The sequence below is a fragment of the Triplophysa dalaica genome, chromosome 16, assembly GCF_015846415.1.
Source record: "Triplophysa dalaica isolate WHDGS20190420 chromosome 16, ASM1584641v1, whole genome shotgun sequence".
NCBI lineage: Eukaryota > Metazoa > Chordata > Actinopteri > Cypriniformes > Nemacheilidae > Triplophysa > Triplophysa dalaica.
In genome coordinates, this window is record NC_079557.1 from 7,738,884 (window position 1) to 7,763,187 (window position 24,304).

The 24,304-nt window shown below is 39.2% G+C and overlaps 1 protein-coding gene across 4 annotated transcripts in view; it reads left to right on the plus strand.

Moving 5' to 3' along the window:
• drp2 (dystrophin related protein 2) overlaps window positions 1-24,304 on the plus strand; it is a 106,934-nt gene that overhangs the window by 31,749 nt on the left and 50,881 nt on the right. For all 4 annotated transcript variants that reach the window (XM_056769490.1, XM_056769487.1, XM_056769486.1 and 1 more), the window contains exon 2: window positions 20,920-21,088. In XM_056769490.1, the coding sequence (XP_056625468.1) occupies window positions 20,920-21,088 (169 nt within the window). The remainder of the gene's footprint in view (window positions 1-20,919; window positions 21,089-24,304) is intronic.

Consider the following 24,304-nt stretch of genomic DNA (forward strand, 5'->3'; position numbering starts at 1 on the left):
GCGTGCATGCATAGGACACACATTGCACGAAGACGCTCTAACACACAAACCGCAGACAGAATGCCCACTTTCCTCCTCTGGGTGGTCTCATTTAGATGTACTGACCTTGCATGAGCTGCATCAATCACTCTCTATCTGCCAGTAAATCCTCTCTTATCTTAAGTTTAAACCGAGGCACACATCTGCCCTGTCGGAGACATCGAGGCTGTACGATGGGGCAGGAATAGAAGCCGACTGAGGATGATAGAATGGTTTGTTTATGATTGCTGTATGTCGAAAGCAGGCTTGGGCTCTGGGCGTTTACACTGGAGGAGGCTGAGCAATACTTGACATGTTCAGAGCGGCTTATGGTTTGAAGATTTGTGCCTGTATTTTTTCTGTAAAGTTTCAGAAGGTGGTATTTTGTTACAGCTGTTGAGGCAGGTTTGGCTCTGGAGGTAGAGCTGTGTCATTTTTTCGTCCTTCAAGGCGTTTGAGGGAATAAGCTGCTCTGCTTTGTGTCTGCAGTGCAACTGTGCATGTCATATGTGTTTTCTGAATGTGAATTCTGTCTTTCTCTCTGTCATGATTTCGGTTGTGATAGATTTAAAGGGATAGTTGACACAAAAATTACTAAAAATACTTTTATGTTTCGCTCACCCTCACAGGATTTTTCAGCGTGTATGACTTTCTTCTACAGAACACAAAAGAAGATATTATGAATAACGTTGGTAACCAAACAACATTGGACCCCTATTGGCTTTTATTTTGTGTTCTAAAGGTGTTGAAATTTTTTTTACAGCGTTTTTTTGGGTGTACTATCACTTATTGTAATACAAGTCACATTAGGGTAACATTTTAGTTTTCTATACCGAAACCATTCTCTGTATGTCAAGTCTGTGTTGACACATACAGGTAAAAGGGCATCTGCTCCTCTTATGTTGTTTTCTTTCATCTTCTTTCAAACCTCAAATCTTCTCGTTCACATCACCCTTTCACCTCCTCATACTATTTTTCAGAAGCTGAGGGGTTTTCTGTGTGTGTGCACATCTCGGAAGATGACTTTATATGGCGTCTGTGCTGCCAGTGTGCCCTTCCACACACTGTGTGTGTTTGATATAGAGAGACATAAGGTGGAAGGCTGCAGACCTGAAGATGCCAGAATATTTTCCACGCTTCTGTGTCAGCGTGGGGTTCAGGATCCTGCACTCAATGTGACACTGATAAGCTTTTATCTTGTTTGCTTGTGTGTGGGGATTTGATTTACTTATTTGTTTGCTGTAAAATGTATAGTGGGTGTTTCTGTTGACATAGGAATTCTTTTTTTTTCTTTGTTTGTGAGTGTACAAGGATTGAATGTGTTGGTTCAGTGATTTATCTGTTATGGTCTATTTGTGCTTCTATCTATTCTGTACATGTCTTCGGTCAATGGCCACTAAGCAATTTGCGATAGACTACACACTGCAACAAGAGTGTCTGTGGGTTTGACAGGGTGAAATGAGGCAATACTGGATGGGTTTGTGTGCAATTAAATGTACGTCAGTGGACAGGCATTCTCATAAGATTAAAAGGACGTGACATTTGCTGGGTTTGCGTGCTTTATTTCTGCACAACATTTTCTCCTCTTCTTACAGCAGATTTATTAGCATTTTTTTTCCGAACATCCAAATTGTGCATGACAGTTTTAAAAAGCGGGATTATGAGTACGTCATTCTTGTGCCATTGTTTTCTTTCTGTAAAATACCTTTTTGAAGAATATCTTGATTTATTTTCATACAATGAAAGGAAAATATGCTGCCAAGATCGAAAGTTACAAAAAGACAATTACCAGAAAAGTAGTCCAAATGTCAATTTATTTTACATTATATTCCAAGTACTACATCCGTTTTGTGTGAGAAACTGGCTGAAATCCACAGTTTTAAATGTATATGTTTAACTTATCTGACTGAATTATTGAATCACTGAGTTCCGTCTCTGATTTGTGAATAAACCCTTCAGATCAATTCTGTAGGGGATCAACTGATTTATTTAAAAGATATGAAACGTTTTTTCGTGAATCAGACAGATCTCATGAATGCGCAAAGGAGAGTTTATGGTGAGATTGAGCACTCACAAAAATAAGATCAATATGACTCATGTGCTATTTTAAAGACTTTTCAAGACTTGTTATAATTATCTTTAAAACGTGACAAATGTCAAATGATCAAAACACGATAAGATAAGAGTTGTGGTCTGATTTTTGCTTCGGATTATAATGTAATGACAAGGAGCCTCGGTTGTGTTCATGTCTGTCAAGCGGTGAAGTGTTTGAACATAATTTCATGCATCCATAACTAGGTCTCTTTACTTAATTTTCCACTCTGGCAATCCTGATGATTCTACAGCTGATGTAGACTTACTGGGGCTTTCAAAGAAGGTTTTTGACCCTTCAGCAAGTTTGCAACAAGTAGGTGTTAAAGGGAAAGGCAAGACCGAATTTGCAGTGATACAAATAGGGCTTCTTCTTCGAATGATGTTTGGTAAAGCGATGAATCATTCTTTATTTAACTTAAATTCTCCTTTCTGTGTCAAAATAATTAGATAATCCGCAGCTCTCACACCTCTTCAGTGTATTCGGATGTTGCAGTATAACCGCAGTGCTGTGACAGCCTCTGAAAAGGGTAATTTAGAGTTAGCTGTGGGTTATAGAAATAAAATGTGAAACTGTTGTAAACAACATTATAATGTCTAGACAATTGCGTTTTGCAGTTGTACTGTTTAGTTTTTTTGAGCCGCGTCAGTGGCTCAGCTAATAAGCTTTGCATCCAAATGCACAAAATGTTCTCACGTCTTTAGGTGGGGGTAATACTGCTCAGAAGTAACAAAGACAAAGAGAAACCCAGCTATCAAAGACAGTTCAAAGTTAGGTTTCAAAGAAGGTGTCTGAACTCTTCAAATATTATAAAACTCAAAGAAGGAAACCGTTTACATTTTTAGCAACCTTGATGTTTGGAACATGGAATAATAATGCGTCCAGGCGAGCCGTAAACAGTCTTTTTGTTTCTCGGTGTAGAACTTGCCGTTGTTTTTAGTCTGAAAATGTAAAAACATATTCAGAATAATAAATCCGTCCTTGCGGATTGTCTTTCGGAAATGTGAATAATGTGTAGCAGAGAAGTTTGGAACAGAAAAGTGCAAAGTACTTTATTCCAATTTCATAGCAGAAATGTCGAAATACACTCGGCCATGTTTGTTTATTCATTCTTACTTCACCTCGCTAAGAAGACGGCACAGTTTGCCCCGCACTTCTCTGGTTATATCAAAGTGATTTCAACTGTTCAGCCTTGTATGTGGATTGGGTCAGATATGTGCATCATACTGGGTTTTACAGTGGTCGGTCACAGATAAGGGTTGTAGAGTCTTTCTGCAGGCATATCATTAGAGTCTTATGCTAATTCATTCTACTCAAGACGAGCAAGCACGGGCTCTGCTTCAAGACAAGCCACCACCAAGCCATACTAATTATGATTGAATTAATCCTCTCCACAAAATGCTGTTGCTTGGTGCAAATGCTTCCATATTTTGGCTTGGCCCAGATTTTTACCATGTGCGCAAATTTGTTCTCTCTTTTTTTGGCTGAGCACCTTGTCTTTTCATTAACTTTTCCCCGAGCATCCTTGTCTTTCATTTGTGAGTCTAAAGTGCCAGTGTGCTCTCATCTGAATCAATCAATGTAATTATTCGCTTGATTGAAGCCCTTAATTATTTCTTGCCGTTTTTGTTTCTAGTACAGCTGAATATTTAGAGGACACCCTTGACTGGCGTAAATTGGGATGGAGTTTTTTAGAGAGCCGTGGCACATTTCTGGGAGCTGAAAAATACAGGATGAATAGTGTTGACGTATTAAACGATCCCATTTCATTTCAAAGTCAGCATCATTATGCTTTGCTCATTCTGAAAGACCGAGCGCTTGTAGTGAGAACAGGGCAGTGCTGTCCTGAGGCAATGTGTCAAAACCAATTTCTTTTAAAGGAAAACTTCACACCAAAATAAAGTATTGGTCATAATTTACTCAACCCCATGCTGTTTCTACTTTATTTTTTTCCTCCTTGGTAAAAAAACAAAATGTGATTTTGGCCAGAAAGCATGGCTTCAGAAGACTTTGAATATGACTGTTTTTGAAATTAATAAATATTGATAAATACAAGCATAATTCTTGGTGTATTTTCTATCAAACAACACACTCAAGAAAGACAAAATGACCTGAAATGACCCTTTCTGCAGTGCCTTTCTGAGGTGCAAAAATACCATTTGGAATATGCCCTTATAGTCACAGTGATTCATCAGAATGTTGAAAAACCTTGAAATAATTACTGGTTGCATAGCCGCTTGCTGGTATTTGGGAGTAACAAGAAATAGACCATGTCAAGGGAGAAATTAATCATTGACTGTGCGCAGTGTATTTTCTGTGCATAATCATCAGAAAGAATTATAAATAAGAGCCCACCATGTGCCATATAACTTTATGATGAGGTCACGCCCCCACATGGGGTCACTAGAGATGCAAATGGGGCTGTGGAAACGTCTATTTTTTTATTTTGGTGCTTTTATTCCTTATGACAGCGTACCGTGTAAAGTTGATAGGAAGATATTAGGAGGAGACAGGGGAGCAAGACTGGCGAAGGACCGTAAAAAACAGGAATCAAACCTGGGTTGCCGTGAGCGCACTGGTGCTATGTGTCGATGCATTAACCATCAGGCTACCAACATATATAAATAACTGTTTATATATAATTAAAATTATATAAAATTTTATATACGCATACAAATATTTCCCATATATATGTACAGACATGTATAGTATATGGATAGTGCACAGACATACACTCACCTAAAGGTTTATTAGGAACACCATAATAATACTGTGTTTGAACCCCTTTCGCCTTCAGAACTGCCTTAATTTTACGTGGCATTGATTCAACAAGGTGCTGAAAGCATTCTTTAGAAATGTTGGCCCATATTGATAGGATAGCATCTTGCAGTTGATGGAGATTTGTGGGATGCAAGAAGCTCCCGTTCCACCACATCCCAAAGATGCTCTATTGGGTTGAGATCTGGTGACTGTGGGGGCCATTTTACTACAGTGAACTCATTGTCATGTTCAAGAAACCAATTTGAAATGATTCAAGCTTTGTGACATGGTGCATTATCCTGCTGGAAGTATCCATCAGAGGATGGGTACATGGTGGTCATAAAGGGATGGACATGGTCAGAAACAATGCTCAGGTAGGCCGTGGCATTTAAATGATACCCAATTGGCACTAAGGGGCCTAAAGTGTGCCAAGAAAACATCCCCCACACCATCACCATATTTGCTCCTAATGTGTTATAATATATTATACGTTTATATATTATTATGTTAACACAAACGTTTATGCTGGATACCAATAATCACAATTAATCGCTGAACAGCCCTAAAATAAATGAATAGAAATTGAACACGATGTTATTTTTATCAATGCTATTTAAATAGATTAAACTATAGAACTATATTAAACTAGAGTATTTTTGAGCCTAAGAAATGTTTCATGGTTGAAAAAAATGCCAAAAACCTGTCGTATATATTTGTGTGATTTAGCTGGAGAATCATTGCTAAATGAAAAACTCCCTGTAAATTTATCAATTGCTATAATATTACGTAAATAACCTCTCCATTTCCCACCCGGCTCAGCAGATGGAGTTATAAAATTTAGTGTCTCCCATGAGGGATAATGCCCCACACCTGAATGCTGCTATATAAATAACATAGAGCTCAACCAGTTCACCACTCTGGATAAAAAACAGCCTCACCTCACTCATGGGTTGAACTTTTGCCTGAAGAACTTATGTGGCTCTTGGAAATTGAACAAACAAGTAAATACAGTCTCATAGCGATTTTTAATCCAGCAATCTTTTTGTATTGACAGGTTTGGCTGAAACGTGGGCCCCTGGCAGTTATTTGCGAAGGGCCCACACCCGGATTCAGGGGGGGTTATCATGAATACAGCTCACCTTAAGAATGCAATCATCCTGGTGTTTACTCTTGGGGCTGGTAATTCACTCTGCTTGGCGATGGGGTGATGTAGCAAGAGAGTTTCAGTGTCGCTAAGCTAGCGTAACGGTCCTGCAGTGGAGGGGTGATTTAGCATGCCTGTCACACCACACCCAGAGGGCGAGGTCTATTTTTTGCCACCCTCCTCTGGGCTATAAATAATTTCCATTGTGCTTGTGTGTGATGGCTTCCGTAATGTTGCCAGGCATCATGTCGTGACGGTTCACCGTCAACCTACCCACCTGAGACCCGCAAACAGCGAGAAACGGAAGAGTAGCGTCCAACAGCACCGTTCAAAGGTAACCAGTTCACTAAGGACTTACGCCTGTTCATGTAAACTGTGCTCCTTAAGACAGGTGCGCCTCAGGCCCAGTGATAGAGAATCGAATGTGTTCACCCTTGAGGCACTAGCCTGGATTTTTAGGTATCCTGACGTAGCGTGCTTGAATCGTGAAGCTCTAGGAGACTCACCAGGGGATAGATGAAGGAAGATGCGCAATCATTTGACGAACACAAATGTGCTCAAGTCCCGTTGCCTTTTAATCTTATGTAGCTCTTCTTCTATCGTACTCCACGGGACCCTCATGGTCCATAAAAGCAAGGCTTTTTAAGGAAAGAATGAAGTGGTCCCAATCCTGCCTGAATAATACAGTATAGTTGTCCTTTTGTTGAAAATAGTAAGCCAAAGGAGTCATCATGGTGTTCTTTATCCATCGCACCTGTGCATGCTGTTTGGGCTGATAGCACCAACATTCCCAGTCGCATCCGTAGTTTATAAATAGTTTATAAATAGCACAGCTTTCCTAACTCATGCTGTAGTGCCATTTTCTCTCTCTCTCTTATTGAGTTAAGCAATTAAGTCGTAATGGCTTTAACCTGGGAACCTTCATTGTGAACCTTCCTGTGGTCTTTAATGTGGCTGATTACAATTAATCACTCTGCCTTCCCACCAGGGTTTGCTTTGCAGAATTAGAGCTGAGATGTTGGGCTGTCCGTGCCCTACACAGCACAAAAGGCTATGAGAACACAAAATTGTGTCGCTGCCAAAGTGAGTAAGCCTGATGGTAAAGAGACAGAATAATAGAAGGAGAGAGAGGGCTGGTGTTTTCTCTATAAGTAGCCAGAGAGGCACACGCAGACTGTTCTGGCGTCGCAGTGATCTTCAAAGTCACTCAGATTTACTTGCGGTACAGGCGGGGAATGCTTTGTTGCTCAAAGTTTTCTTCCCCACTTGTCTTTCTCTCTCACGTTCAACACCTTTATAAACCCCAGTATTTTAATGACTTTGTCTTTTTCATTTGCTTTAACAAGAGAACACCGAATGTGGCTTTGCTCAGGATTGGTTTAGATGGATTAGATATCTCGGTGACAAAGGTTACAGCGGGTAATTAAAATTTCCAGTAGCAGTCACAATTCATCACACTGTCATTTTTTTAGGATTTTCCAGGTAGTCTCTCTCTCTTTCTCTTTCTTTTGTTGCGTTTCAATATAAGAAATACAAATGGGAAAGCACGAGCAGGTATCTTTTCCACAGCTTTCCGCAGCTTCATCCATCAATTCGTAGCTCGTTTTTTACCTCAGGCCACGAAAGTTTTCTTTGGCGCTCAGGTAGTTTTGATTCCGATCTGATTCATGAATATGCTGTGAAACCTTTCTTGAAGCTACATTTCTAGGATCTGCTTTTCTTTAGGAATCCCCATACGCAATGTAAACTTAGCCCACAGAGCAATGCATATGCACCTGTCAATTTATAATTTAGACGTAAATGCGCTGAAGGGAAGATGTCAAGTTCCATTTGAACTATTTTGAAAAAGCGCTGTGCTTGTTTTTTTCCCTATTTCTTCCTTTTAGAAGACGCATGAATTTGAAATGAGCGTGTACACGGAATTTGATATTCAGAAGCGGTGTGTATCACAATACGGTCAGTCTCATTAAATCAGGCTGAGCACAGGAGAGATACAGATGAATGAAAAACTCTGAGCCAGCTGAAATGGAGTTGAACGTAAATTGTGAGGCGCAAAGGGTTATATATAATGCTAATTGTTTCCAATTCCCCATTTTTAATCATGAGGATGTCACTGCACATTGGTTGGAATTACACAGCCTGTATCATAAGCCATCATGAGGGAAAGTATGTCATAGTCCTGATTTATGTTGGATTTCTGTGCTCAGTGAGATAGAAGCACTATGTCTCGATTAGGCTTTACGGCGTATAGTCTAAAAGATTGTTTTTACATGAGGACAGTGTGTAAACATCGCCCCAATAAAGATCATAAGCGTGTGCCAATTACAGTTACAAATCATTGTGGAAGCGAACTAGTATTTATCATACGAAGTTATAGTGTTATTGTAAACTTGACTTTACAATTGAGCTCATTTGCTTTTGTGTTGTTGGTAAAGAACAGCGATAAAGCTTGCCAGTATACACTACTCATCTAGTCAATTTATGAGGCTTGTGCACCGACTACGTTTCCCGTTATTCTGTGTGGGAAATGATTTAAATAACAAATAAAGAGTCAGATGTTGCGCATCTTTTGCTCTTCAGTTTGCAGTCTGCACCGACTTACACAAAATAGCCATTGCCATGCATGTGAATGTGTTTTCCGCAGTGCACGTATGGGTGTTAACTGAAGAATGACAGCTTCAAGGTGAGAACCGTGTTATCCATCAAATCTCGATGAGAGTCATGCAGCTTGCTCATACATAACATGTTTATGTATGTTTTTATTTAAAAGTCACAACATGTTTCTCCATCCGTTTCCCTACACCGTATTTATTCTCATTTCTCTCAGCGGACCCTCTCGTAGGCAGCGCGTTCATTTAATTAACTAGTGAAAGCGCTGACACACAATGCCATTTTGCAATCCAAAATATCATTACCTTATCATGACTCTCTAATGTCATTACAATCCACTATGAAAAATAACCCAGCCTTCAGTCTCTTTCAGAAATGATGCTGTTGTTCATTTGATAGGCGTGCAAAGTAATAAAAGTCGTGTTTTTTTATTGGAACCGCACAGTAAGGGACGTGGATTGACTCGCTGTGCTAAAATGTCATGGGAGCGGCACTCTCTCATTTGTTTCCACCCACACTGTGTAGCCCAAAGGCCACCATTCCTTAGAATGAGTTTACATGGCCTACGTCATCACCCACCTTCTCCGGACTGGCAATTGTTGCCAAGTGCAGTATTATTAGAATTATCTATTATTGAATAGACTACAATCATATTTAACTGTGCTTGATGGAGTTTTTTTTAACCTTGTTTTAATGGTTTTCTTGCATGCAAGTTCTTCCTACAAGTTCCCTCAGGCATCTGGTAACCAGCATGAATATAAGTCGCCTATGGAGCAAATTCTATAAATAAACTCAGTTTTAATCCTGGATTTCATAGAACTTAATGTACTATAAATTGCATTGTGCAACAATGTTGTGTGTGTGTGTATGCATTAGTGTGGAGTGAGAGAGAGAGAGAGAGAGAGAGAGAGAGAGAGAGCATGTGTGCTATTATGTGTGTACGCTTCAGTGCTCCTCAGACATATAAATGACTAATGCGCACATGATGAAGTACTATTGTTGCAATATTTTCGGGTGGACATTCGTCCCACTCTGCTTTCACACAACTGCTGAAATTACTGTGGTTTCCATAGATTGAAAGTCATTTTGAAAAAAGAAAAATGTCTATCGTGATTTTTATTCAATTTGCTTGACTGGCAACTTTGCTTTCAAATCTCAGATTCTTGCCCTATAATTGTTTGAAAATGGTGCCAACAACGCTGCCCACTTTTCTGCTTCTCTTTGCACTAAATCAACGTATCTCAAAACGTTTTAACTGTTACAGCGTTTACTTTAATTTAGCTTTCTTTCTTTCGTTCGAAGAGCCAGAAATAATTCTGTAATGAGCCGTACTTTAAAAGCAGACAGTGAGGCCGGACCCCTTCCTTTGCCAGTAAGACCCATTCTAGGTACAAGCCAATTACAGCTGTTGAACGGATGCTTCAAACCTGCTCTACTTGATGCCCTTTTAGGCAAAGCGAGGCTGAGGACCTGAACCTGACTACTGTGAAGTGATTGTTCAGCTTGGTGAATGGAAACGAAACTGGTGTGTTATATCAATCCCCTGCTGTGTCCAAGCGAGACCTCGTCGGATGGAAGGCTTTTTATTTCAGCTCCATGTGACTTATGTGATTGGCACTTTATAAAGCTTTTGTGACAGAGGAGAGAAAGATGTCGCTATCTCTTTGGGTCTTTCTCCTTCTCGGTGTCTTACTTTTCTTTCTGTTTATTTCACACGCAGACTTTTGTTTGTTTCGGTCTTTCTGCAGCTCTGTTTGTCTGAGATTTATGCAAATATCTTAATCAGATTTTTGGTTGATTAGGTTTGGTGTGTGTAAATAAATAAATTGAGTCATTGCTTGTTGAGCAGCAACTCATGTGCTGATATTAACTCATGTGATGATATTAATGTTCGACAAAGATGATGCGTTTTATTGATTGATTCATTTATTGCTTCATTCATTTTGCCAAACTAAAAGAACATTTTGGCAATATTTTGGCTCATGTCAGTACAAAGCCCTATGACTTTCTTTCTTCCATGTAGCACAAAAGGAAAAATTTTAAGAATTGCACTGCTGTGCGTAGTTTTTTTTTATGCTTGGAAATGTGGGTCCCCATTCATTGAAGAGCAACCTCACAATTTCTTCTTTTATGTCCCTAAGAAGAACAAATGTTGAGGTTGTAATTTGTCATGCTGTTTGTGTCTGCCGAGGCCATGAATTAGAGGTGATATGTTTGTCTGAATCCACAAATGAATGTTGTCATATCTGATCAATGTTGATTTTCCTCTTCCTTCTCCTAACAGTTTAGGGAGCCATTCAGCCCAGCTACAACCATTATTACTGCTGTCTGGGTGGGTTTGTGGACTGTACAAATATTCTTGGGGATTTAATAATATATGGTCGCCTATTTATTTAACAACAAGCTGTCAAACCGACTCCATCTCAAAGATTCTCAGTGTCTCATTCAGCAAACAGGAAGTGACACGGCTGACAGGGCAACCCACGTGGATGGGCAGAAGAGGGTGAGACATCACGCAGAAGGCTGTCAGAAGCCTTTTCTCTCACTTTTAATGAGATTCCAAGATTTCAAAATGAGCCATAGTGCTGTGGATCTGCCTCGGCTCTCCTTATGCATGGCGGCATCCATGATTTTGACATACTGTATGCGTGTTTGGGTGCACCTCTGCGTGTGTGCATGCGAGAACATACATCCATCATCTGTATATATGCAAGGATCTGAAAACCAGCAGAGGTGTGAGCTAGCACATTTTTGCAGTGTCACATGCTTGAACTACCCATCGCAATAATAACTTTGTACAATATGGATGTGATTAGCTGCCATCTTTATCAAAGGCTTGTAAATTAGCGATTTGCTGGACCAAGTGTTTTTGCTTTACGGACCAGTGGCTCTTAAAATCAGTCATAGGGGTGTATAATAATCACATTTTTCTGCACGTAGAGGCCAAGGAGGAGCCCGTTTAGTGCCCGTGTATAAATCTCTGTTAATTAGGTTTAAACACAGTACGCAGATTTGCTTTGATGAAATTAGCAGAGAAAGGAACGTGGGATGAAAAGAGAGAATGTTAATACAAACTCAATCTGTGTGAGGCCGCTTCATTGTCGCCTAGAAACAAGATGAGCTTGCTTAAAAGTCTCACTCTCAGATTTGCAAACCTTTGACTGTTACAAGAATTAGGAAATACACTATATTTTCTGAAAGGAATAGTTCATCCCAAATCCAAGTTTTGTCATCATTTCCATGACTCGCATGCATTTTTAGTTTGGACACTGAAAAAGTTTATTGAATTTTGTAAGTTCTACAATACCCAGTTGGGTAAAATCAAAACATCAATCGCAATTTACCTTAACAAAGCACCCAAGACTGGTATGATAATTATTTCATTATTCTGTACTTTCATGAGTGACGGCGGCCCCTGTGACTTTGCTGTAATGTTGAAAAATGATCATGCACTTTTTGGGTGAAATACTTTGGCGCTTTTTAAGCAATAAGGTCACGTTAGACTGCTGTAGTATTCTATTCACCCAACCGTATACCTTATACATTTATCCTTTTGTGAAGTCAGATGGGTTTAAAGAATTTAGTAGATGATGACAGAAGGGGTGAAGTAATATTTAAAAAAAAAAGCACTGGCAAAGAAGTCCATATGACCTGTGTTTTATATCAAAATGCCTAATGCAATAAGACTGTTCTGATAGCTTACGCTGCCACATTTTAGTTGCAAGGCATGACGGTCAGAGTCTGGTGGCTTCATTGATATAAAAGGGATAGTTCATTTTTTTTCATCATTCATTTACTCACTCTTATGTCGTTGCAAACCTGTAAGAATTATGTTCTGCAGAACATAAAACATATTTTGAAGAATGTTGTTAACAGTACAGTATTGGCCCCCATTCACTTCAGTAGTATGGACAGAAAACCACTGAGACATTTCTCAAAATACTTTCTTCTGTTCTCCTCAAAAGCAAGAGTTAAATACTGTACAGGTTTTGATTGACTTAAAGTTGATGATGACTTTTTTTTTTGGGGGTGAGCTATCCCTTTAAACCTGCACATTGCGTTTCATGCACCATGTTTATACTGTATGTAAATGCACAAGTCTGGTGACATATTACTAATTCTATGTGTAATTGTCACATGAGCAGACTTTTTATTTTTATGTTTTTATTTTTCTAATTTAGTTTGATCCAGGCCGATATAACATTTTACTTATTCATTCCACACTTTACCGATGATGTGAGATTGTCACAAGGGAATCAATCTGCCAGCTTGTTTAACAGTGTTCGGCAGATTAATCACACTTTAGCTCCTCTCACACTCAATATCTGCAGCACTTTGTAAACTGTTCTTAAATTTCTGTTAGAGTTTACAGGCACACTGGACAAAAAATCACTTAATTGAGGTCCTAAATGGGTTATCTCTAAATGCCTCTGTCTGAGGATGTTAATTTTGCTTCCAGACAGTCTTCCATACAGGCGAGACCTAGTTCATTTGTTGTGTGGCACAGTTTGTGCTGTCATCTGTTCTGCACACATTAATCTCTTTGTACTGTGTTCTATCAGATTTGTTAGATTATTAAGTCTCTGGAAAAGCTCTCTATAGGATGAGGGACAGCCACTGTTCATTAAGCAAATGTAAAACTGATATGAGGCTGATACCAATACTATATACCAATTTTTTCTAGGATCTATCGTCAAACACTACTTATTACCAATTAAGCTTGAGACTGTTCTGTCTCTCCCTTTTATTTCCATGTACTTGACACAGTCTTTCACCTCTGCATAAATAATGTTTTTATTGCTAATTATAGAACTATGTAAATCAGTAACTCCTCATTAGAGATATTTTCGCATGAAGGCAAGAAAATAATATCATCATTGATTCCTGCAAAGGTTAATTCCTTTTTGTACTTTGTAAAAGCTTCCTCTTGAAATTCATTTGCCACACATGATACACCAAATTATCCGATAAAAATAACTCAATAGATCTTGCAAGTATAATAATATAATAATATAACTTATTTATTTATTTATTATAGATGATTATTTGTTCAATCAGACACTCTTTGAAATGAGAATAAATCTCCTTTTAATACGTCTTATTGTAGTTTATGGTTGTAATGCATCTATACTAATTTTAACAAATTTTCATTTTTATTCCAAACTTTGAATCTTAAGTTTAATGTTTTCTTAACATTGGTTGTATATTATATATACTGTATATATTTTCCACATTTGTTTCTGTAGATAATACCAGAATTACCCAGAATTACCCCAGGTTGTATATGTACACTATATAACCGGGACAAATTAAACTCTTGAAACAATTTACCCCCAAAAATACACTAAACCATATTTTACAATTAGATATTGATCCACAAAAGAAAACGGCATGTCATTTTATATGATCCTTAATATGCTTCAGCAATACCTGTTGCAATAACTGTCATGTTTAGTCATCCCACTTTACTTTAATATGTTTTAATAAAGTTTTGTTTCAGTACCCCTCAATAAGAGTTGATTGTCTGCTGTTGAGTGCATTTAGAAATTGCAAGAGCTCAAAAGCACACAACCTTATATTTAGATTTATTGGCAGTGCGGTCACATCAGTTAACAAACCTTAGCTTACAGTCGCGCTGAAACACATCATAAATGGAAAACTGCTTGACACATAACCACGACATGTATACTACACTGAGTTGCTGCTTTAGTTTCCTGAAGTAGGGGACATGCTGCTACATGTCCCCTACGGGTGCTGCTCTCGGATAAAGAGGTGCTTTACTTTAGGGTCTATCCAACCATCCAGACCATTACACGAATCTCAGAATATTATTTCTGTCCCCAACTCCCTTGTTACAGAGCCTCACCTACTTTTCCAGTCTAGCAAATGGTCTCCCACATGGGGTGCGACCACAGGTTCCAATCATTTCGTAGCATGGATAAGTAGTCTGCCAGGGTTTGACTGCTAGACCTTATGTGCTTAAGCCTACTCGTACACAGGAATGAATAAAACATTTGCTTATCGGTTGTTCATCTGATGCACTGGGACGAGAGTGGCACTATGCAAGTGCCAAAAATAATGGCCTGTCATCGTGCTGAGGCAACCATAGCTTGGGATAATGACTGCTAATGCTAATGTGGGTCTAATTTCCAACACGGCTCCCCAGGGTGAAAAACAAGGGCAAAGCCTCCATAAATAAGTGTGCATGTGGCATGTTTTTACACAGAGAAATACTGTTTGTCATTGAGGGGATAATAGGTTGTCGGGAGGGCAAACTATTTTTGCGCTCTGTTGAACAGAATCGTGGGTTTTTCGTTACACGTACTGCCTTGCTAAATATTCAGCCTCCGTTGGCAGATCTTGACCACTGGGCTTTAATCAGTCTGTAGACGTTAGTAATACATAATACATTATCACGCCCAATTTTTAGAGCCCATGTATTCTGTATTCTGAACTGTTGGAAATTTGACAGCTGATGAACACAAAAGATTACAACATTTCAATCCAATGAACTGTGTTTGCAACCCCTACGGTTCATTAGCTTAAACATGACATACTCAACCATGACTATGGTTCATTGGGTTTGGCTTGACAACCAGACCTATACTGTAATTTTGCAGAATTTTCACTTGCAGATTTTTCAATTTACAGAAAAAGACGGCAAATTTACAAGAAAACAAGGAAAATCATTTCACAGTAAAAAAAAATATTTTACGGTATATCTGGCTTCCTAGCTGCCATCAAATTTCAGGGTTTTTTACAGGATTTTCTTTGTCCAGCCAGACGCTATTAAAACAAATACGGGTCAGTTCGAGTTTGTTTAAGTTAGATCTTGCCCATCACAACCATAGGTATGAGGACTCTGGGTAGGCCAGAGGCGACAGTGGCCAACTGCCATGGGCTGAGTGTCAGTTAGACAGGCGGCCGGCCGGCTGTAGCCTGCTGAAATGTGAACATGCCATTTTCCAACCCGGTGGGTGGACAACCCAGGTCGGTGTGATGCGGAATGTTAGAGACAATAGTGCTTTTGATTGCAGGACTTCTACATCAGTATTTGAGTACTCCCTCCAGATCTACAACAGCAGACAGGGTCTCCAAAGCCAACTTGTAGAAAGATCTGTAAGATCCGGCATGCACATACCGGTGTCAGTAGAATAACTTCTGAGGTGGCCTCTACTCTGAGGTAAGAACTATCGCTGTCTTGCCGAAAGCACAGGACTGTGTTGTAGGAATCAGATTGTCAAGGTCTACTTTCTTAATATTACATAGGCTGTCTGTCTGCTTTCCAGACTGTGATCATCTGACATTTACGCTTCTAAGTCATTTGAGATGGGATTGTGCTCCAAGCAAAGTGTTTTATTTTAGTGACATGAAAATGGTAAAGTCAGTCTTTGACAGCAAGGCTAAGCACTTAAAAGCGTGATGGCTCCGCAGTGGTCAGTAGGGAAGATTTTGCTCATAGTGCATCAATAAAAAGATTTGTCTTTGACTTAGCTTTGAATATGTGCTTTGAGCCAACTCGTGTGGATTTGCTGAAGAAGTAATTCTACGGGGGAGTATTTATACATTTTGTTGTGTTTCAGTCTAATTTATGCAAAGCAAAGTTCAGGTGAACTTGCAGCATGAATCAGACTTTCAATTCTTGTATTTAACCCCAAAGAGATTCAATGGAAAACATTGGGTTAGTTAGTTTTTTGTGCTGTGGATATTTTCAGGGTAGGTTGTTTAAGTCCATTTCTGTAGCAATATGTCTTTTTTTACAGTATGAACTAAGTTATTGAATAGGTCCACTGTTATTGCACAGATACTACTAATGTATAGAAATAGTTCCCCTAATAATGGAAATTCTATTATTATTTACTCACCCTTTTGTCATTTTTTGTCACTTTCATTTTTTTTGCATAACACAAAGGATGATTTGAAGAATATTGGTAACCAACCACAGTGCCTATTCACTTCTATTGTATAGACACAAAACAACTGCAAGTCAATGGACACCCTCATTGTTTGATTACTAACATTCTTCAATATATCTTCTTTTGTTTTCTGCAGAATAAGGAAAGTCATACAAGTCTGAAATGACACGAGGGCCATTAAATGAGGAAAGAAGTTTTATTTTTAGGTGAAGTATCTCTTTAAAACAAATCCTAAATATATAAAACAGCACGGCTTGTTGTCATACAATATGAATAAAAGTTAGCACATTTATATCTTGACAATATTAGCTGAGAGGACACAAGGCATATTCATGTTTTGAAGTAGTTCTTTGAAAAAAAACATACAAAGCCAATGCTTGATAAAGCACCCATGTGTATTCTTTGGACTCAAACGCAAGCAGGTTAAAGAGAAAATCACTTACTGCTCTTGCCTGCAGAACCGTTGTAGCTTTATTAGGAGTCAGTGTAAATTTAATTCATACAGTGAAGGCTGGTCATGTTTTATTTTTAGTTCCTTATTCAGTTTTTGAGCTTCATCGGTCTTGAATTTACACATTAGCACCATTCACAGTTTTCACAGGCAATTGTATAATCTGGAGACCTCCTGTGACCTCCCCACATCAGTATTTCACGTGACGCATTCGCACCCGATGATTTCGCACAAATTTACTGATTTATTTTCCAGATGTGATGGCAAGGCTTTGCGTATAGTTTGTATAGCCTATACTTGTATGGTGTTTAATGATATATGACCGTACCTGTTAGCATTTGAGACCAGTGATACCGAACCGGATGAAAGATCACCGGGATCACGGGTCTCAAATGTTACGATAGTTTCCATGATATATAAACAAACGGGAGATTCCCGGTAATTTATGGATATCACCCAGCACCCGAAATAATACCAAAACACTTCAAAGCAGCCTACAGTATTCTCAAACAGTGGATAAAACCTTGAAAAATTGTATATGAGCCCACCAAATCAGAAAGATGGCGATTCGCAAGTGCTTTAGATCACAGACATCCTCTGCAATTAATACAAATGACTAAAGGTCCCTAAGTAATACTAAACTCATGCGAATAGTGCTCAGGGCACATCAAGTGATCTCTAACAAAGCAATAGTGACGCGTAGTACAAAATTATTTTACTCACTCAAGATTGCTTTTCCATTCCTATCAGATCCAATAATGAAGGCACAGCACTGCTTTTTAATTTTAATTCTCCACAAATTCAGTGTCGACCTGTGCCCTGTTCGAAAAGGAATCCTCAGAGAAATGATACGAACAATCGCTCCATGTATTTCCCACATGAGGAACCTATTTAAAAATAAACTTTAACCCTGCATTCCTAATATCGGAATCCGAAGGAAGGTTATGTAGCAACTGTATTCTTCCACAACCAAGGATGGCACAATATTTAGCTATCTTTAACGGCATGTTTGTTTATTGTTTCCCCGCTCTATCTGGCTCTGCGCCACTGGTTCTGTCATGTGCCAACCAGTGGGCGGGGCTAGAGAAGAAGTCGTTAATATTTTTCTGTGGAGGTCGTGTTTCATCCTTTCAATGTCGTCATAGATAGAATCATTCCAGAACCTGGTGTTCGCTGGGCCTGGTGTCAATAACAGATGTTATCTCAGTAACAAGGGCGTTTTCAGTTCTAACACTTACATGATGTTCGCGTGAATATGATTCGCTCTTATATCAGAAGCTTGGCTTAAAACTGTGATTTTAATTCATGCCTCCTTTAAAATTCTGTTTATTACCAAAGCACGTGTTCTTAAAATCATATGGTGTAACAATGCTCCTTGGCAAAAATATTGGTTCGAAGCGGTGAACTGATTCTTATTGAAAATGCTGAACATTTTTCTGTGGGGGTTAGATTTGGGGGTGTGGATAGGGGTACAGAATAAAAATGCCAGGTCAGTTTTCTATGTTAAGTCTATGGCAAGTCTCCTCAAAGATACCAAAATGGGTGTGTTTTTTTTCTCTCTGGAAGATCTAGGATTTTTGTACGCATGCCAGTCCCTCTGCCGCCATGGCAAGACGAATTGGTGCAGGGTCCTGGCAGTGGACAGCAGACCGTGTTCCATCTCCTCGCTTCTCATTGGTGGAAAGGCAGCACTCTGCAAGTCCTAGCCGGAGGCTCATTCCCGTGACTGTTTTTGTTTTGAGCCGATTCAGCACAATTTTTGTCAAACACACAAATCAGTGATTTGCGAGGGCGTGTGCAAGGACTCATAATGGCACCTAACCAATAATCCTGAAGGCGGTCTTGCAAGAAGCCGGTGCTTTAATATACCACAGGTCCTACCTCACTGTGTTCTGAATGTTTTGAGTCAGAACATTATCTGAAGCCCCCGTCCAGATATCTGATGAACCATAAACAACCAGAATTAATCACAGAGGCAGTGGATTATATAGAGAGGAATGAAGGGGAAGGTGAAACATGACATAAAGGGAGAAAAAGGGATTAAAGAAAGATTAGAAAATGAGACTGAATTTACAAAAAGCGCTTTAGGACCGGATGCATTAGAGCTGTGAGAAGGCATTAATTCTACTTCAGCTCCAGGGTGCACGGCCTCCTTTAAGAATGACACAATAACAGAATTTATTCACTTAAATGCATCTCAGGCTCGCTTTGTTTTGGTTATGTGTCACGGCCACATGGGTCCTGACAGCCGGATATTTTTATTGCTGCACAGATGTCAGTGAATGTTATACAGCATTGACCAGCTGACAGTTTGTCGGTCTTGGTCAGTTAGTGCGGGTCCCAAAACAGTGTTTGAGTATTGTTGGTGAAGTTTCCCTATGTAAGAAATGATGGAAAGCAAAGAGAGGCACATGGCAGCAGGTCTAGGAAAACACGAGGGGTTTCATGAATGAGGGAAGGCTTCTCAATCATAAGATTTTTTCCGGACTGATTGCGTCTCTATGTTCTGGACGTGCCCTGAATTTCAGTGTTGCATTAAGTTATAGCAGCATTTCTGACACTCTGGCTGTGTATGTGGGATATAGAGCTTACGTGGCTTTCAGACAGTATTGATATTGTATTATTGGGCATTGTGCTCTATAGGGTATGATTGCATCTGCCTCAGTGGGTGTTTGATTGATTGTTTTTGTGGATTATGTTGTTTTAATTGAGTGGGTGTTGTTGCATGATTATGATAATTTAGGTGGATATGTAAACTGTTGGGTACTGCATATTGTCACTGTCCTTGCGAAACCTTGAATGTCCAAATTAGCTGTTTTTCTGAAAAGGGAAAAAACACATTTTATAAATTATGAAATAAATTGACAAGCATGTTTAAATACTTTACATGGGTTAGACATTTGAAAAACCCAGTGACAAACAAAAAGGGTGACTAAAGTTATGATGTAAAATCACAAAACATGGAGTTACAAGGTTTCAGAAGGAGAGCAGCGACATGTTTTTCTGCCTTCTTGGTGCTTATGTTAATCTTCCCAGTCCCATCTCTCACCTAAGCACAAGTTATAGGGATTTTTCACCCAAAAATTAAAAAATATGTCAATATTTATTCACCCACATGTTTATGACTCTTTCTTTTGTGGAACACAAATATTTAGTTTGGTGTTCTGCAAAAGAAAGAAATTCATACTGGATACTGGATTTGGAATGACATACGAGTCGAGTAAATGATGACATAATTTTCTTATTGAGTGAACTATACCTTTTAATATATCACATCTTTCTCCACCATTGATTGAATTTTTTGTCATTTATGACATTGTGGCTCCCCATCATTGATCGTTTTGCTGGCAAATGTAATATGTTTTTACACGTTTTCTCCGACATAGTACAGCATTTACATGGTTCTGGAACATATCTGAACAAAGTCTCTCAGCTTTTTGTTTTAAATGTTATTTACCAACATTAAACTGTCAATAAAAAAATAGAATAAAAAGTTTTTGTAAAAATGAAATGTGTTTTTAAGCAGAGGCTTTGTTCTTTCTTTTGACATATGAAATGTTTCCATATTCATGCTATTTAGTATTCTTGGGGGCATGAAAGTTTTCAATTTTTTAAAACATCCTCTTAAAATTCATAAGAGCTGCCAACAAAACTACCATAGATTTAGTTTCTTTAGCTGAAATCACTGAAATCATTTTTATGCCAGTCGGTGTGTGTGTTTTCTTTATTGACTGAATGATTGACTTCCAATCCTAAAGCTACCCTGTTAAGCTTTATGATTTCTCTCATTCATTTGTTTTTATGACCAGCCATAAAAACACCTTATTGTGTTTCTTCCGCTAATCTGTTCAATAAAAAATGATAAAAACATGTAGCATGATCGCACATGTATGGGGTTTCCTAAATGATCTTTCACTGTGTGTTGCAGCTGCAGGGCGGCCCTCGTGGCCGGGATGCCACTGTGTACCCTGCCAGTCGGCGGTGGATGCTGAGGGGCAAGAGCTGCCCACCCAGTGCAGGGGGCAGAAGATAAACCACACCGACCACGACATGAATCTCTGTTGGAACGAGATCAAGCGCAAATCCCACAACATCAGGTACCACATCCATGTCACATCATCCCTAGCAGGTCCATATCTTCCCAAGACAATTAACCTTTTTATTGCTGTACAAGTTAGACATGCATGTATTTCTAATGCTCCCAAGAGTCTCAGAGGCTTGAGTGAAGTCATTGATTCAGTCTGGCCAGAGTAAAGCACAACTGTTTTGCATGTCATTTGTATGTCTGTGATTCGCTGAGTTTTGTTTATATACTTAGCCTACTAATTACAGTCTCGACCCCAACTTTTCTCCGGGGACACGTTTAACAGTATGTGATTGGTTCGGACAGCTTCCCTGCAGCACAGGGTAATAGGATCATCCCAGGACGGCCTCGTCAGTATGCCGACATCATCCAGCCCAGAAGGAAGGGTACAGCCATAGAACCATCACATATAATGGAAACGGATGGAATACTAAGTGGGCCTCTACAAAAGACCCTGAGGGATTATATTGCACCAGCGTTTCTATGGCTGTATGAGTTTTTCACTGGGATGTATTTTGACAGACAGATGTCCTGTTTATTTAGTGACATGATGTTTTATCTTTGGCATCTGCAATTTGCATTCTCTTTTTTGTTTAGAAATTAATACTTTTTTTTGCTGACATAAAAATAGTGGATTAAGCTCAAGGTTTTCATCTGTCTATGCATTTTTGTTTTGTGGAGCGTTCACTAGTTTCCGAACTGCTTTTATTTGTTTTACAGTTCATAGCTGATACTGAATCATTGCTTGATTTTGTAGGAAGATTTTGTCTTGCAGAGGAACACTGCATGAATAATTTACTCGAATTTAGCATTTTTGTTATTATTCTTTGACAAAGCGAGATATCATACAGAACTTGCTGGCGGGACAGAACAGAACTGTTTTTGTCTTGGTTTATTAGTGTCCGCTCACTCTACAGTGAATGTGCTGTGACCGGGGGGGTATGTGGCTGGTGGGGTATATGGGTGGACAGCGGCATGCTGGGAATGTGTGATTCTAGATGTGTCTGGATGTTTCTCACCTCTCTGATGGCCCAGCTGTGAGTGGGCGCTGATGGTGTGAGTCATACCCATCCTTAAATATGCTCAGAAAAAATCTCTTTGTCTGTGATAAATTATAGATGATCGACACATTTGAACTCGGTCGACTTTGATTTCAATTTAAAGTTGCGTAATGCTACTGAAGTTAACATTAGGTAAACTCGGGAGGTAGTGCATGATGGGAAAATGACGCTTCTGTAAATACTGTTTGTTCAATCTCATGTTGTCCTGTATGCTGGTCATTTTTAGCGGAGAGGTTTGAAGGTTCTTAACACAACAGTTTATAATCCCACAGTCAAGCTCTACAAAGGGGAAGCAAGCACTAAAAAGCACCCTAAAAAAGGTGTCACGGCTTGTGTTGATCATTTTTTGTCGAGTTGTTCTATAAAATAACTTTGCGTGAGGAACTCATCATCCAGCTCTTAAATAAAATCCAAGTCATGATGTTTGGTCATAAGACGTGTGAGAATAACAGACATTTGATGTTATTGATGTTCAACCCGTGGCATTAAAGGCGTATTTATTCATGATTTGCACTAATGTTTAGTTTCAGGAACATTCGTGAAGTCTTGTGCTTGATGCTTTTTGAGCTTTTTTTGGGCACCCTGTCTTAACCAGGTCAAGACGAACTTCCTGTTTTTTAAAACTGCACAAATCTACAACATGCAACAAAATACGACCAACAGAACATGGATAACCGAATCAAAATGTTAAACGAATATATAAACGGATATATTTATGCATGTAAAATAAGAACCTGAACTGGAAGTGCTTCTGAACCATTGTTTACATATTGCGAAGTCGTCTTTAGAATCTGATGTGAATTGCCATCGTGGCTTGTTAGAACGAAACCAGACATCTTTTCTCATTTATCACAATGTGTCACGTCTGGGATAGAACAGTGTTATATTGAAAAAAGCTCTGTGCCAATTTAAAATTCCTATAAAAAGTAGTATACAGAAGTGCAATAGAGTTTGATTCTGTGTGTTCTGACGCAGGACTGAACAGCAGGGAAGAGCATGGTGACCTTTCTGCAAAGCCTTGTCCTGCTCTTTTCAACAGCAGGCAGCAAAGGCTTGATTGAGCACTAACAGCATGCTAATTACTGTCTCTTCTTTCACCTCTTAAACTGAGAGATTAGAATGTTAAAACCCTGAGCTAATGGGTCTACTGACATGTCATGCTTAACATGTGCATACTTCACGTGTTTGAGCGTAGACTACGAAAAAGTGGAAATTGTGTACCGTTCTGTTTTCTTTGTTTAGTTTTTTTCGAATCGAGATGTTCCTTACCTTGAAGAACTTTCTTGTGAACTATTGATGTGCGCTGTGCGTGGGCAGCAGGTATCTTACATCAGTTACAGACGTCGTTAAGAAACCAGCTGCTGAAATGATCAGAGTTGGGGAAAATAACTTCCCGGAAAAAAATATCCCGGAGTTTTGTGTGCTTTTTTTAAAATCGACTGCAAGTGCAACACAAACAAATGTTATATATTGTTATGAAACATGTTGACATCATTATTATCACCTTGTGGTTGAGTCTCACATTGGTCAGCACAGAGAGGTTGAGACATGCCTGGCTTATTTGGAGCTCGGACTGAATTCTGACATTTCTGCTCATTATGAGGCACCTTCGAAATATGGAGGAGCCAGCTGCAAACACGACCTTTTCATACTGTGCTGAAACCCACACATTTGTGTTTGTGCCAGACACTTGTTTCAATTCTATGCCCTTGTTGAAAGAGCATCAGTTGCATCATAACAAGGGAACGAAGATAAAGAGTCACATAAAGGAGATGGTCAAAGTTTATTCGGACGGGGATGCTGTTGTGTTTCAGGATTTTTGCCTGGGTTTGCAAATAAACCCACTTTTCAGACCCCCTAATGAATGAACGAGTCTAAAGGGATTTCGCAGTGCATGAATTATTTAGTATAGTAAGTCTCCCCGACTGTGTTTAAATCAAATAAAGCTAGTCCGGCGTACTCATCTATCAGCTGGGGGCAGAGCCTATCACTCTCTTTTGCTTGCTAGACACAATGCACTGCTGATACAGTTGCCTTCTTTCTAGGAGCCTGCTTCCGAATCTCTCCGAGTGAATAACAATCACGAATTGACAAACAACCAAGCTGCACAGGCAGACCAGCATGTGTTAAAAGATCAGTCCCTCAGACAAATAAGAAATTGTTGTAAA